The 14,648-nt window shown below is 35.4% G+C and overlaps 1 protein-coding gene across 2 annotated transcripts in view; it reads left to right on the top strand.

Annotated features, from left to right (window-relative positions):
* The window catches only part of LOC136032232 (protein jim lovell-like), a 238,474-nt gene that overhangs the window by 108,103 nt on the left and 115,723 nt on the right, over positions 1-14,648 (top strand). For both annotated transcript variants that reach the window (XM_065712451.1, XM_065712450.1), the window contains exon 3: positions 1,233-1,404. In XM_065712451.1, coding sequence (XP_065568523.1) covers positions 1,233-1,404 — 172 coding nt within the window. The remainder of the gene's footprint in view (positions 1-1,232; positions 1,405-14,648) is intronic.

A 14,648-nucleotide genomic window follows, 5' to 3' on the forward strand; every position in this document is an offset into this window, starting at 1 on the left:
AAATGCTCTTCGCTTGGCTATTGATTTCCTTTACAAGCACAGAAATGTGTACACAACCAACTTTTATTAGAACAAAAAAGAAGTGCCATTGGCCGATAGTGTTTAATGCTGCATGTAACATTGCTCTCTCGTATCTAGTTCATACTTTCAAATCTTTGTTGGGTTCTAAAATTTATTAATCTCAGGCTCTGCTTATTTTTGTCGACTCTAGGTGTGTGATGTATCGATGGTATAAACACGATGTCCTAACTTTTTTGCCATTTGTTAAACCACTGTTATACCACTTTCGAAGCCAAAGATTGACCTTTAAGTACCAGTTGTCGGTCGTAGCATTTCTGCCTCAGCCAGAGATGATCCTTGTCAAACTGATACCTGTCCTAGCTGGTACCGAAACAAGCTTGAATTCATGCAACTTCGTCTCCTTTTAATAGTAAAGGAACGCATTGCAAATATAGAAAGTATGGGCTTAGCCCTGTATTATCATATAGTATTTATTAGGTTTAAAGAAATGTATATGCGAATACTATATCTGCCTCTAAACCCGATAAGTATCTTGTCGATAGTAGCGATGTCTATAGGAGAGTAAAGTTTGCGAAGTGTCCAACTAACCAGTCGTAAATCAGGGTCGATGGATCGTTGAAGCGAAGACTCAATGTAGATGGACCTAGATAAATAAAATTATATAATTCTTATATAAAGTTATATTTAACCTTTAAAGTGCTGGTATTTAGCAGATTAACTTAAATTAAATAAAGTTAATATTTCTATATTGACCTCTTGCTGGGCAACTATAGATGGCACGCGTAATTTTCCTTCAACTTTTATCAGTTTCCTGTTCTCAATGTACTGGCCTTCCAAGTTAGAGTACCGTATGTGTAAAATACTCTTGTCCAAGAAAACGACTATGATTTTCAAGATATAGGTTTGAGAGCCTAAAGAAAAGACTTGTTTTTGGTATTTTGCTTTTTACAAATTAATAGAAGAAAAAAGATGACTTTATTTAGCTGTTGTCCCATTTTCAGTTTCTATATAGTACTTATAACATATTCTATTTTAGTAAACAATACAGATTTCAATAGCCATGGTTTTGGGAATGATAATGGTTCGAAGAGTATGTTCAAAGTGTTGTGTTTGCAAAATGGAGACTTGAAATTTTCTATTTTCCAGTCAAATACATTATGCTACTTTCTTCTTTATAAGTTTTTCTTTAAAAATTTTCATATCTTTTCCAGTTCCTACCTAGAGCGGCTATTTACTACTCATCCGTCGAAACATCCGTTAGTAGTATTACAAGGCATTTCAGCCTGGGAGCTTCGAACATTGTTGGAGTTCATGTATCGAGGAGAAGTTCAAGTAGAACCGGGAAGGATCGGAGAATTATTGCGGGCTGCTAACGCTTTACAAGTAAGCTATTATAAGAACTGACCTAGTAAATCAAGGGTGCGTTCCAGGTTCACTAAAAGTTACTAAAAACTGTTTTTTTTTTTTGTTTTTTTTTAACTGAAGTTGTCATAAAATAAGATAAGATTTATTCGTAATTAGTTAATCACACAACGAATACATTCTTCTAACCCCCTAAAGGCTCTTAGGCCTGTAAAAGAGGGGGAATACATACGTTTCAATTAAGTACTAAATCAATAAAACAAAAGTGTTAAACACAGTAAATAAATTAAATGTAATTGAATGAATTTAATAGACTCCAGTCAATGTTACGTGAAAAGGAAAAAAAAACTTTAACGACAGAAAAGCAGTAACGTTAGCTATACATGCAGTAACTTTTATTATAGATGGTTTACGGGTATCTTTAGTGAACTAAACATGTGTTATTATCATCATCGGTGTCATCAAACAGTTCATGGTAACGAACTGTAAGTAAGGAGCGGCCAGGCTCAATAGTAACGGAAAACTAAATAAAACAAAATTTTGATACCAATAGCTGCATCAAATAAATCACATTTTTATGTTGATTTCAAATATACAAGTTTCACCAAGAGAGAAAATTTGCCTTATTTTCGAAAAAGGGGGAAATACCCCCTAAAAGTCATATAATCTTAATGAAAAAACATTATCAGTTAAGAGTATCAGAAAACCCTACTGTAGAGGTTTCAAGCTCCTATCTGCAAAAATATGGATTAAGTATTTTTTGCCAGAAGAAAGATCACGGATGCGCCTTTATTTGTTTTTTTTTCCAGGGGTGATCGTATCGACCAGTGGTCCTAGAATATCTTGGAGGGCTCATTTGAACGGAAATTAAAAGTTCTAGTGTCTTCTTAAGTTACCAAAAAATGGAGAGCAACTAGACCCCCTCCCACGCTTATTTTTTCCCAAAGTCACTTGATCAAAATTTTGGGATAGTCATTTTGTTCAGTACTGTCGAAAAATATAATAACTATGTCTTTGAGGAAGACTTAATCCCCTACAGTTCCCGGGGGAAGGGCTGCAAGTTATGAACTTCGCCCAATGTTTGCATATAGGATTGGATATTGGAAAGTATACAGACGTTTTCAAAGGAGATTTTTTCTGTTACTGGTGGGGGGGGGGGTTTACGTAGGCGGATCCTTCCATGGAGGCAGGCACATTGCTGTGAAGGGGGCACCGGATTTTCCAGCACTATTTTAAAAAAATCAGAAATTAAGTTAACCAAAAAGGTTTTTCCAACTGAAAGTAAGGAGCAACATCAAACCTTAAAACGAACAGAAATTATAACGTATATATGGGAGTTCGCCCACTTTAAATACGGAATAATTTCTGTTCGTTTTAAGTTTTAATGTCGCTCCTAACTTTCAGTTAAAAAACTTGTGTTTTTATTCAATTAACTTATTGAAACTTATTGAAAACGCTAGAGCAAAAGAGGGATAGAGAAAGTTGCAAAACTTATAAATTATTGTGCCCTTATAAACCTAATAAGCCCTTATTGCTTCACAAACGTTATCGATGGATAACGTTGTTGTAACCTCCCCCCCCCCACCCTCGGAAGTTTTATTTTAAGCTTGCGCTCCCTCTTCCTACAAAGAAGTGATAGACTACGACTACCATAAATCCATCGTAGCGTTAAGCCCCTGATGCCGAAATACATGCAAAAGTAATAGCGGATACTTCATAAGCGTGTTTAAGAATAGTTTCCAAAGTGGATATTGTGACACTCCAGATTGTAGTGAACCTCCGTCAAATATGTTGCCCTAAGTTCCAAGTCTATTATAGTTGGGTGGTATACCATTATTTCTCTAATAAAAATCGCCGGCTATTGCAGCTTCATCTATGTTTTACGACATAAGATTATCATTTAAAACCATAAACATTTCCTTTATGGTTTATCATGAGGAAAGGTTCCGAAAGTATTGGTGATTATGTTAAGTCGAGAATGGACTTTTTTTTAGAATTCTGCAATATGTCATCTTCCATTGCGATTGATAAACCTTCCCAGTTCTGACATTTCAAACCTATTCTTATTTGAACTGATATTCCATTCATCTTCTCTTTTCTCTTATAACCTTTAAAATCTTGCTATATCTAAATAGTATTTTGTCAATTCACTTGTTTTTGCCAACCAGACCGAAAAGCAATTGAATTTGTTCTATTCGTTTATTGTTCCGAAAGTAGAATTGAGGGGCTTGGCATTCTTTCCAACAGCTATTTGGTTCCAGGTTTTATAAATTCGGCCACTTAATGAGGTCTGATTTTGTTTTCTGAGAAGTGTCTTCATTTAACGTCAGCAAACAGGGCATTTCCCCTGATTACTCGATTAATTATTGTCCAATTTTCTAAATTTGTGCTGGTCGTACATTTGAAGGACAGAGAGGGGCTGGAGTTCCTACAGCTCTAAAATAAATCTTATTTGTTTTTCTGGATGTCTAGAACTTAGTGATGGGTGTTATTCTGGCTGACCCTGAGATACTGGAGAACAGATAAAATGGTGACATTGAATGCTAGAGCACTGTTGAATTTTCAGGTTCAAAATACTACATATTAATTTAGCAGCAGTGTAGGCAGCCGTTGTTGGAACGTAGTAATGTAGATAATCAACAAACTATTTACACAGTGACAAGTTCATATTTAAACGTTTTTTCACTTTCGTTTTACGATATTAAGGACGTAAGTAAATTTGAGTGCGTGTTAACAGAGCCACAAAAGCATTTAGCTTTGTCCATAAAGGTTCTTGTATACTAATGATTTGTCTAAGGATGCCCTAAACACTACGCCTTTTAATATACTAAGAACTAGAAGGAGATGTTTCCAATCTATCTTGGAGTAGTGATATGAAGGAATGTCTTCGATATCTGGATCCTTCCTGCAAATGATCTATGTGTATTGTATCATTCCTTAATCCCGTAACGAAAAGATGGACCTCAAATTATTTTAAAAATGATATAAAAAGGTATAAGAATTTCTATAGTAGCCTATATCTTTATCCTCTTTGCGACGGTATATACACCTCTGCTGTCTATAGGGTGGGAATGACTGTGACCGGGGAAATACCTTTTAATGCCGCTGGCTCAAAGGCTAGTTAATATAAGTTTTGTGTTGTATTCTAAAATGAAGCTATATCATTCGTTTGCTCATTGTAATTTGACACATTTTTGCTCCTTTCCATCATCGGAGAAAACACTGTTCTCTCGATAAGTATAAAAACTGTATTTTTTCTGTCCTGTTCAATTTTGAAAATGTAAATTATACCACTTCCTTTGAGCTAGTTGGTGCGTCCCTCCTTGCATAAAAGGAGAAACTAGCATTCTTTTGTATCTAGATCTGTTTAATTTCTTTGTCAAAGAAAACAAAGCTAAAAATCAACTAAAACCGGTGTGATGGTATTGGGCTAATTTTTCTGTTGAAGGTTTGCAAGCGTAAGGGCTGGCCAAAGATAGTCTCTTCATACTATTAAATAATAAAAAAACAATTTTTTTAATTGCAAATAAGGAGCGATGTTAAAACTTAAAACGAACAGAAATTATTCCGTATATGAAAGGGGTTGTCCCCCTTCTCAACACCCCGCTCTTTACGCTAAAGTTTGACTCTTTCTCACAACTCTACTTTTTAAAACAATAAAAAAAACTGTAGCGTAAAGAGCGAGACGTTGAGGAGGGGACAGCCCCTTTCACATACGGAATAATTTCTGTTCGTTTTAAGTTCTCATATCTCTCCGTACTTGCAGTTTAAAAACTAGTTTTTTTTTAGTTTAATTTCTGAGCGTTTTTGAATTAATGCATGTTCTGATTTTGGCTCACCGCACATGAATAATTAAAACGAAATTTGCATATTAATTATTTTTGGCTAAATGGCTTTCTCATATTTTGGTTAAGATTCTATGACTTTAGGGGATGTTTACCCCTTTTTTCTAAAATAAGGCAAATTTTCTCAGGCTCTTAACTTTTGATGTGTAAGACTAAACTTGATGGAACTTAAATATTTAAAATCAGCATAAGAATACGACTCTTTTGATGTAACTATTAGTATCAACATTCCGTTTTTTAGAGTTTCGGGTCACTCCTTACCACAGTTCGTTATCACGAACTGTTTGAAATCAAAATTTGCATATTAATTTTTTTTGGCTAAATGGCTTTCCCTTAGTTTTGGTCGGACGGTTTTGAGAAAAAAGGGTTGAGGGAGGAGGCCTAGTTGCCCTCCAATTTTTTTTTCACTTAAAAAGGCAACTAAAACTTTTGATTTTTACGAATGTTTTTATTAGTAAAAAAAATATATATATACCTTACGAATTTACTTACGTAACGAATTTCTATATTCGTATAGTTTTATTACGTGTATGAGGGGGTTTGCCCCCTTGTTAATTCCTTGCTCTTTACACTAAAGCTTAAATTTTGTCTCAATTCTTTAAGAATGACCCCAGAATCACAAAGGCCGTAGAACAAATTATTGAAATTACTAAGAGTATTTTAGCGTAAAGAGCGAGGTATTTCAGAGGGGATGAACCCCTCATATGCGTAATAATTTCTGTTCGTTTTAAGTTTTAATGCTGCTCCTTACTTTCAGTTGAAAAAACTTTTTCATATTTATTTATTTATTGTTTTTTAAATAATGCTAGAAAATTATGCGCCCCTTCATGGAATTCCTCTTCCCCCATGACAAATTCCTACAAGGAAAGATCCTTCCTCGTAGCTCCCTCCGCTCAACCCCCCCCCCCCCAACCAAACAAATCCCCGTGAAAACGTCTGTACACTTCCCAATAACCATTACTGTATGAAAACACTGGTCAAATTTGTAACTTGCAGCCCCTTTACCGGGGACTGTGGGGGAGTTAGTCGTCCCCAAAGACATAGTTATTATGTTTTTCGACTGTGCTGAACAAAATGGATACCTCAAAATTTTGATCCGTTGACTTTGGGGAACAAAAAGCGTGGGATGGGGCCTAGGGGCCCTCCAATCTTTCGGTCACTTAAAAAGGGCACCAGAACTTTTAATTTCCGTTAAGATTAGCCCTCTCGCGACGCTCTAGGACCACTGGGTCAATAAAATCATCCCTGAAAAAAAGGCACCCATGATCGGTCTTCTGGAAGAAAATACTAAGTTCCACATTTTTGTAGATAGGAACTTGAAACTTCTATAGTGGGGTTCACTTATACACTGAATGCGATGGTATGATTTTTGTTAAGATTCTATGACTTTTAGGGGATATTTCCCCCTGTTTTCCAAAATAAGGCAAATTTTCTCAGGCTCGTATCTTTTGATGGGTAAAAGTAAATTTGAAGAAACTTATATATTTAAAATCAGCATGAAAATCTGATGCTTTTGCTGTATCTATTAGTATCAAAATTCCATTTTTTAGACTCCCGTTTACTATTGAGCCGGGTCGCTCCTTACTACAGTTCGTTACCACGTTTGTTATGTTTGTTATTTTTAACAGTATGAGTGTTCGTATAAGCAGTTATTTTCACCAAAATGATACCGTTTTTCTTGGCAAATATGTAAAATTTGTAAACATGAAGGTTCAAAGAAAACAATCTGTACGCCGAATCTAGCAGTAAGCATGTTAAATGAGATTGGAAAAATGGTATCACCTTTTATAAACCTTTATAACAAGTGATTTCTACAAATCCAGCATTAAACAAACAAGCGTTCACTTTAGTGTAAGAGTGAAGGCGACTGATTACTTATTGTGAAAGTGCATGGTAGCGCTGTTCATGTGCATTAAGGTAGTGATGCCATCGTCAAAGGAAATCGCTTCCCCACCTTTAGATGGCGGAATTATAATCAAATATTTTCAGACAAAAACCGAAGCTCCCGCTAAGGCCTTTGCTGAGTTTTTAAGTCTTGATGACGACGGCAAGGAAATCCTTGAATTTCCTCATCGCTCAGATACTGTCCTTGACCGCGTCAACTACCCTGCTCCGGAAATCCTTTGGGCTCTATAGTGCCTTTTTGTGGCAGATTCATCCGGTCCAAATGACCTACCAATTATTATGCTCAAGTATTGTAGTGCCTTTCCACCTCTTCTTTCTTCCCGGTTCCTTCTCAAGGGTTTAGAAGTCCGAGTGTCATCCCAATTCATAAGCTAGATAACGATCCGACCAATATTGGATCTACAGATACCGATAAATATCTTTCATTGGTAAAGTCTTTTAGTCCATTTCCAGTAAAGCTAATACGGTTATCAAGTTCTTAGGGATGCTTCTAGAACCCTGCGAGTACCACTCAAGAGGTTCTGAAATAGAACATAAAGGGTGAGTTTTCGCCCAGACCGAGCATCTTTTCCATCTCTACTTGAGAGACTTGATGCGGCATTACTGGCCGTTTTCTACGATTACAATACCTCCCTCCATCAGACGAGACATATATCTTTGCTCCATTTTTTGCCAAGCAAATACGGTAACCACGCAGAAAGATGGTATTGTCGGATTACTTACAAAAGGGGACACCTCGCACTTAGTACTTGAAGAACAGCTTTGATGGTGCTCCTCCATCTGGGGTGGTTTCCACAGGGAGGTTGTTCCTGAAAATCTGTCTGTTAGTTTCTTTGAAAGGAAGTTCAACAGATACTACTTTACCGAGATAACCTCCTTAAGTGTTTGACTAAGTCACGTAATAGACTCAAAGTATTTAGCGGTTTCATCCCATGAAAACTTTTATAAAATAAGAAACAAAAAACGTTCAATTATGTTGATTCAAATTTTCAAACTTAAATAAATCATTACCAAAAAGCAATGAAAATCAAGAGTTAAACTAGACAAAATTCCGATAGTGTCTCAAAAAACGTTTATTAGAAAGTTCTCTTCCCCTAATGTTTTTTCTATTACATTTCTTCCAGAATGATTAAATGTGAAGTTCAAGCCATTTAGTTTTAGAAGAACGTTTACCGGTACGACTTAAAGTTAAAAAAAAAAACACTTTTATTATTGATTTTGACGTTTTTGTTTCAAACTTGATGTATACTTGGTTAGCACCAATAAAAACAAATTACTAGTTCTAAAAAAAACAGATTGCATCAATGGTGTCAAGTTTGGATTACAAAAAAATTAATGTTTAAGAATATTTAAAAAAATCATAAAAACTTAATAATAAAAATATAATTACAAAAGTTTATCCTTTTTTAAATATCTTTAATTTTACGCGGTTTAAGAAAATTTGAAAATGAAACATTTGTGAATGCTTAGTAAAGTAATTATGCTTGAGATCTTGTGAAGTAGTTCAATGCCTAGCACTATGATAGAGATACAATAAAAAAAAAGTTTTTTTTATGAAAGTAAAGAGTGACACTAAAACTTAAGACGATCACAAATTATTCCGTTCGCGAGGGGGACTACTCCCTCCTCAACCCTGTGTCTTTATGCCAAAGTTTTATTGCGCACTATTGATACTTCTTACACAAACTGAACGTCTCCTGTGTTTGAGCAGTCATTCTTGAAGGACTGTGACAAAAAGCACCACTCTAGAGTAAATATCGGGACTTGAGGAGGGTGGGAATTCCCCTCCTCGTATGTGGAAGAGTTTCAGCTCGTTATTAATTTTAATACCTCTCTTTACTTTCATTTGAAGATTTTTTTAATTAGGAGTGGGACAAAAAGTACAACTTTAGCGTAAAGAGGTGCGGCAGCCCCCCCTCGCTCATATAAAGTATAATTTCTGTTGGTTATAAATTCTTGTGTTGCTCTTTACTTTCATGTGAAGAATTTTCTTTTGTTGTTTAATTTATCGTCGTTTTTAATACTATTCCAAGGTGGCCCTAAATTCAATTTGCCCACCTTTCTTTTACTAAAGTGATTTGAAGCGAAAATAACTACAAATAATTGGGTTTCGCTGACGAAAGATAGCATTTAAGATAAGCAGAATCGAAAGTGCCTCAAAACCTTGAAGCCGTCTAGATGAAAAGCCCATCCATTTCGCGCTCGTCCTTGTTTTGTGGATGCGACTTTCCAATTTTCTTTTATATACTCCAGTATCGTTCAATTTCGAAGAGGAGTTGGAAGGTTTATAGGTCACCTTTTTCATAGTCCATCTCCACTTAGCATTCTGATTAAAACCTGGAAGAGATTGAATACTTTATGTATTAGGGTGAGGGAATTAGAAAAAAAACGCAAAAATGTGAATTGGATAAAGATATTAGCATATATGGAAAAATGATGAGATTTGGGCCAATATGATGAGCCCTTTCCTTGTTTACGCGCCTTTCGCTGTATATTTTGTTTTTCATAGTGCTTTTGTTTCGGTGCTGTTCTGATGACGTAAATCAGTTCCTTTTTTCAATAAAATTTGTGCAATACTTCTGATTAATTTTTTTTATATTTTTTTTTAGCCGTCTGACTTATGTTTTATATTAGTTATCTTTTTAGATAGTTATCCTTGTTCCATTTCATATTTTTCCTATATTTGAAATAGATTCAGACTTACAAGCTCTAAAACTAAGATGCATGTTGATTATTTTTCAGAGTACATCTATTTCCACCTTAAATGCCAACCATGGTTCCATAGAATGAACCACTCCAGCTTAGTCTTCCTATATTTTTCATTACTCCTATCATGTCATTTCGTCTGTTATACAGCTGGAAGTGTACAAGTGTGTGATGTTACCTAGTAGCCAGTGTTCGTTATTAATAATACATTTAGGCTTCAATTATACTTCTTTATTCTGCTTGAAGTTCATATGATTCAAAATCGAATCATTTATTAGAATTGACATAAATGACAGTCAAGGCCATATCTAAGATTTTGTTTGGAAGAGAGGGGGGGGCAATAACTTTCCAAAATGCATCAAAGATTTATTTGTCAGTATTTTTATTTATTTTTTACAAATTGATTTTTTCTTCGGAAGGGGCGTCAAACTGGTTAACCTCCTTCCACTTTGGATACAACCCCGTTGATAGTGTCTTCATTGCATTCAAAATCTTACATTTTATTCCTGCTTAATTTATGCCTTGTTTGATTCCTACCTTTAATCTTTTTGTATCTTTGTTTAAGTTTTGTTTTTAAAGCGCGTTTTTAATATAACAATTCAGAATGAGCTGTAGAACAAAGATATGTGTTTACTATTATCCAAGAGACCATTGTTCCTATTAGTTTAATCATAGACCATTGTCTATTCCTTTCTTAAAGCTTTGAATTGTATTTGTAGCGTTCACCTTACAATTGCCATCTTCTTTTATCCTTTAGTACTGTCGGAAAAAATTGATCCCTTGTACTGGGAAGATCCACATCTATAGAATCCTTCGGCAACTTTTATAGAAATGCTGTGATAAAATTAGTGTGGTGACGAGAAATATTTTCTCGTCTGATGCTTAATCTGCCCTAATTGACTTTTATTTCCCCTGGCATTTAAGAAGGTATTCCTACCGGAGAAAAACAAGTATTGCGGTCGATAGGGCTAGAAGTCATTCCTATGTTTGGTTGAGTAGGCCTTAATTGACTCAGGGTAAGGTTAGTGTGTGATGAATCAACTAAGCTAAATTAGACTTCCCAAAGACTGGATCATTGATTACTTGGTGCTATTCAACTTTGCTCTTATTTTATGTGCCCCTGTATGTATACTTAATTGCCCCTGACTCAGCTAATAAGCATCACTACATTAATTACTGTCTCGAGGGCTACACAAAACTAAAATAGGTTTCTTATCAATTTCACTCTTATTGGGGTCTCTCTGTATTTAATAGAATTGATTTTGAGTTAGAAATCGGTCCAAACAAGATGTCTTTTGTAAGGATGCATTCATCTTTTCCGATAACCTGAAGCAAGGCAAATACTTGAAAAACGAAAGCTTAATTAATTTGATTTATTAATTTAATTTATCATCTGATTAATTAGGTAATTCAGGTATTGATTCTATTAATTCAATAATAACATTCTCATTTTTTTAGTCGGTGAGTTCCTAACTTAAATTTTTTTTAAGACTTTTGCGTGCTGACCCGTTGTCTGCGTTGCGCAAGTACCGATATTCTGATTCAATGCCTTCGGCCGAGAATGCAATGCGTGGTTGGGGGCAAATCATCTGACGCTTCCTGTGTTTTCCCCCAGGTTTCTCCAGGTACACATTTAGAGCTGGGTTGACTCTAGCTGAGCTTACAGAGCTATCAAAATGCCGGATTTTAGAGTTTTGGTTACTATTCAGCCGCGTCGCTCCTTACTTACAGTTCGTTACCACGATCTGTTTGAAAGAATGCCACCAAAAACTACATACAATTTCAGACCAGAAAGTTCAGTGACGGGGACCACGTGAAGTATAAAAGCCTAATATTAGGGTTGTATAGAGGATGTAAAGAGACTTATTTTTTTGCCAAAATTAATTCTGTCATGCTTTTTTATTTTGTCCTGTCTGCGGGGCTTCGCTTAATGCACATGCGTTTTCTCTAACCTCATGAGCTGCGTCAATGACATAAAAATTCGTCGTTCTTTGAAGAATTACCCTGCATATCCTAAAAGTGCAGTATTTTGTGCAGAAACGCACCCATGTGACTTCCACGTAAATCAGTAACTTGCACCCTTTTGGTAAAATAGTCCAAATGTATAATCTACAGCAGTTGTCGAAGGGGGAAGAGGGTATCCACGGGCTTTAGCATTAAAGGGCACATCTTATTTATTTTTTTTGTTTGTTTAACTTCCGTTTATTGTTCCCTTGAAATTTCCGTTTTAAGTTGTTTTATCAAGCAATTTATAATCGAAACAACTTTTTTTTTTCATATTTCTTTTATGGTTTCTGTTTTCTTCTAATAGAAAAGTGAAAATCAAAAGGGATGTGTTGTCAAAACGTATGTACGTTATAATACTCTACTAGAAAATATAATTGCATGGGAAGGCCAAGGAAATTTTGTGAGTAGGACTAGCTTTTTAATACACAGTGCCGTTGCTATAATCTTCTACATTCTTTTCGATTGCCGCTCCATTACTCAAGAAATTAGTGACGGAACTAGGGCCCACTAATGCATTGGTCCGCGATACTGGTCCGCGTGGCCCTTTATTCTAATATAGTCCAATTTTTTTAAGAGGGCCCAAGTTAAAAATCTAAAGAAATAAGAGAAACTAAAAGGCTTCGGTATTATAGTTTCTAAGTAGACAACTGAAAAAGGAGTCTCTCGTTTTGGGGTATGGACGGTTCAATATGAAAGGAAGCCCTTTCCTTTCCTCGTGATGTTCTTTTCATGCGGGTATTTTGATTGTTAATCATATGCAAGCCATACAGAAGATAATGTAATGAGGAAATATTAAATACAGTGAACTGTAGACGAAAAATAATTGAAACTTTCCGCTATATATCGCTAACAGAACAATAGGTAGATTAAAGGTAAAATTCAGTTTATGATAACAAACAAGAAAATTAAAAATTATACCTACAATGAAACTGTGCTAACCTTAGTATTGAAGCAAGTTCAGCCAGGACTATGTAGTGTTTTCTGCTGTTCACTACAGTTCACATTATACTCTTTCTTCGTATAATGGTATAATGTTAATTATATTAGTATAATGGAAATAATTATTTGTATAATGGAAAGGCCCTGGAGTCTTTGCCGTTATTTAAGTCATTTTTGTGATTAATGTGATCGCCAGGAGTATAACAACCACTATGGAATCAAAGTTATAAAAATTTACAAGAGACAGTAACCTAGACTTATGGAATTGTACGGTACTTACGAACTTGCTTTAAAAAGTGCTTTAAGTATCTTGTCCTGTTCGTGTTAGTTAAAGCTGTAGGCATGTTGCAAAATCTCTTATTTTAGAAGGAACATATACCCGAACTGTTATTGAAAATATTATAAAAGATCAATAGCTAAACTAACGAAATTGCTTTTGAACAAATTTTCATTTCAACTTGAGAAACTACTGTATAATTATACCAAAAACATCGATTAATTCCAATTGTAGTCGTATAGAAAGTTCCTTTCTATTTTTCAACCTCATCCTGAATCAAGAGTGCACTTTACTTCTTGCTTTTGTATAGAAGTGAGGGCTGCAAAGTGATATCACATGCACCGTAAGATGACCTTTGTTTTCTAGTTTCCAGTACGGGTGATGAAGACTTCAGTTTATCAAGAGGTCTTTTTGATGACTAGGGCTTTTTGTTTTCTCTCGGTATTGTTCCTTTTTGATACAAAAGAATTGTGAGGATGCTCCTCTCTCTCTGAATGGAAACTAATCATAAATTGGAAATATATTTTGTCGTCCGTAAGGAAATGAAGTGGTTTTCAGATATTCTATTTAGTGTGTCATGTTTCTCTTTCCCATTTCTTATCATAATGAGATGGCTTCTTTATTGTCGTTATTAATAAGATTTCAACAGAAGAAAACAATTAAAGGCATTAAATTAGCAACCATTTTTTTAAGGAATGTGTCTAGATTCCAAATGATGTTTATGTCATGTTTCTGGTCTTTGATTTTAGGCTTAATCTTAGAGGGCTTCCTTGCCGGGAACCCCCAGGATCTACATAAGGTCACTAGAGGCTTGTCGAAAAAGAGTGAGGTATGAGAACAGTCGTAAAACTGCATGAGCTACAATGACATTATGTGAAAAGAATGTGACATATGTCGTGGCTAGGTAATCGTGGCTACGAATGTAATTTGTTGAATAAAATAGCGGAGAAACGTTAATGGTAAGCTAACCCACCATTTGATTAAATGGACTGGTTCATGTTTTCACTTGTTCTAACTGTTAGTGTAGTTAAGTAAATTCACTCTGTCAATACTTGCCCTGGAAGCACTTTATTACTGCCTAGACATCCTTAACCGTCATCAATCACAGTTGATTCTAATAAGTAAGTAACGTGGTTAATTTCTCTACTCATTACTTACTTAATTCTCGTCCATCATCATGGGACGTAGGGATCGCTCTTTTCAATGCTTCATGAGCTAGGACATAAGAAGTCTTTTCGGTTGCAGTCTAGTATAATTGGGTAATATGATGTCAATCAGAGTTATCGGTCATTCTTTTATGGGGTCTTCATCCTTGCTGAGGTTCCTCAGTCGTTTGATTTAAGAACGTTAGGGTACTTCTGGCTGGGGATGGCTCTTAACATGACTGAGTCAGGACGATTGGTGTATTTTCGATTTCTTAAGGGTTGTGTCTATTTACTCTAGTCCTTTTTGGAGATCCTCACTTTTAAGATGGTCAGTGTATTATTTTTGGTCATCTAGCGGAGATATCTCATTATGAACGTAAGGAACTTGCACTTTTTTTCGGCATTTACTGTCCATGTTTCGCACCCATACAAAGCAATGGG

The sequence above is a fragment of the Artemia franciscana genome, chromosome 10, assembly GCF_032884065.1.
Source record: "Artemia franciscana chromosome 10, ASM3288406v1, whole genome shotgun sequence".
In the NCBI taxonomy this organism is placed as follows: Eukaryota; Metazoa; Arthropoda; class Branchiopoda; order Anostraca; family Artemiidae; genus Artemia; species Artemia franciscana.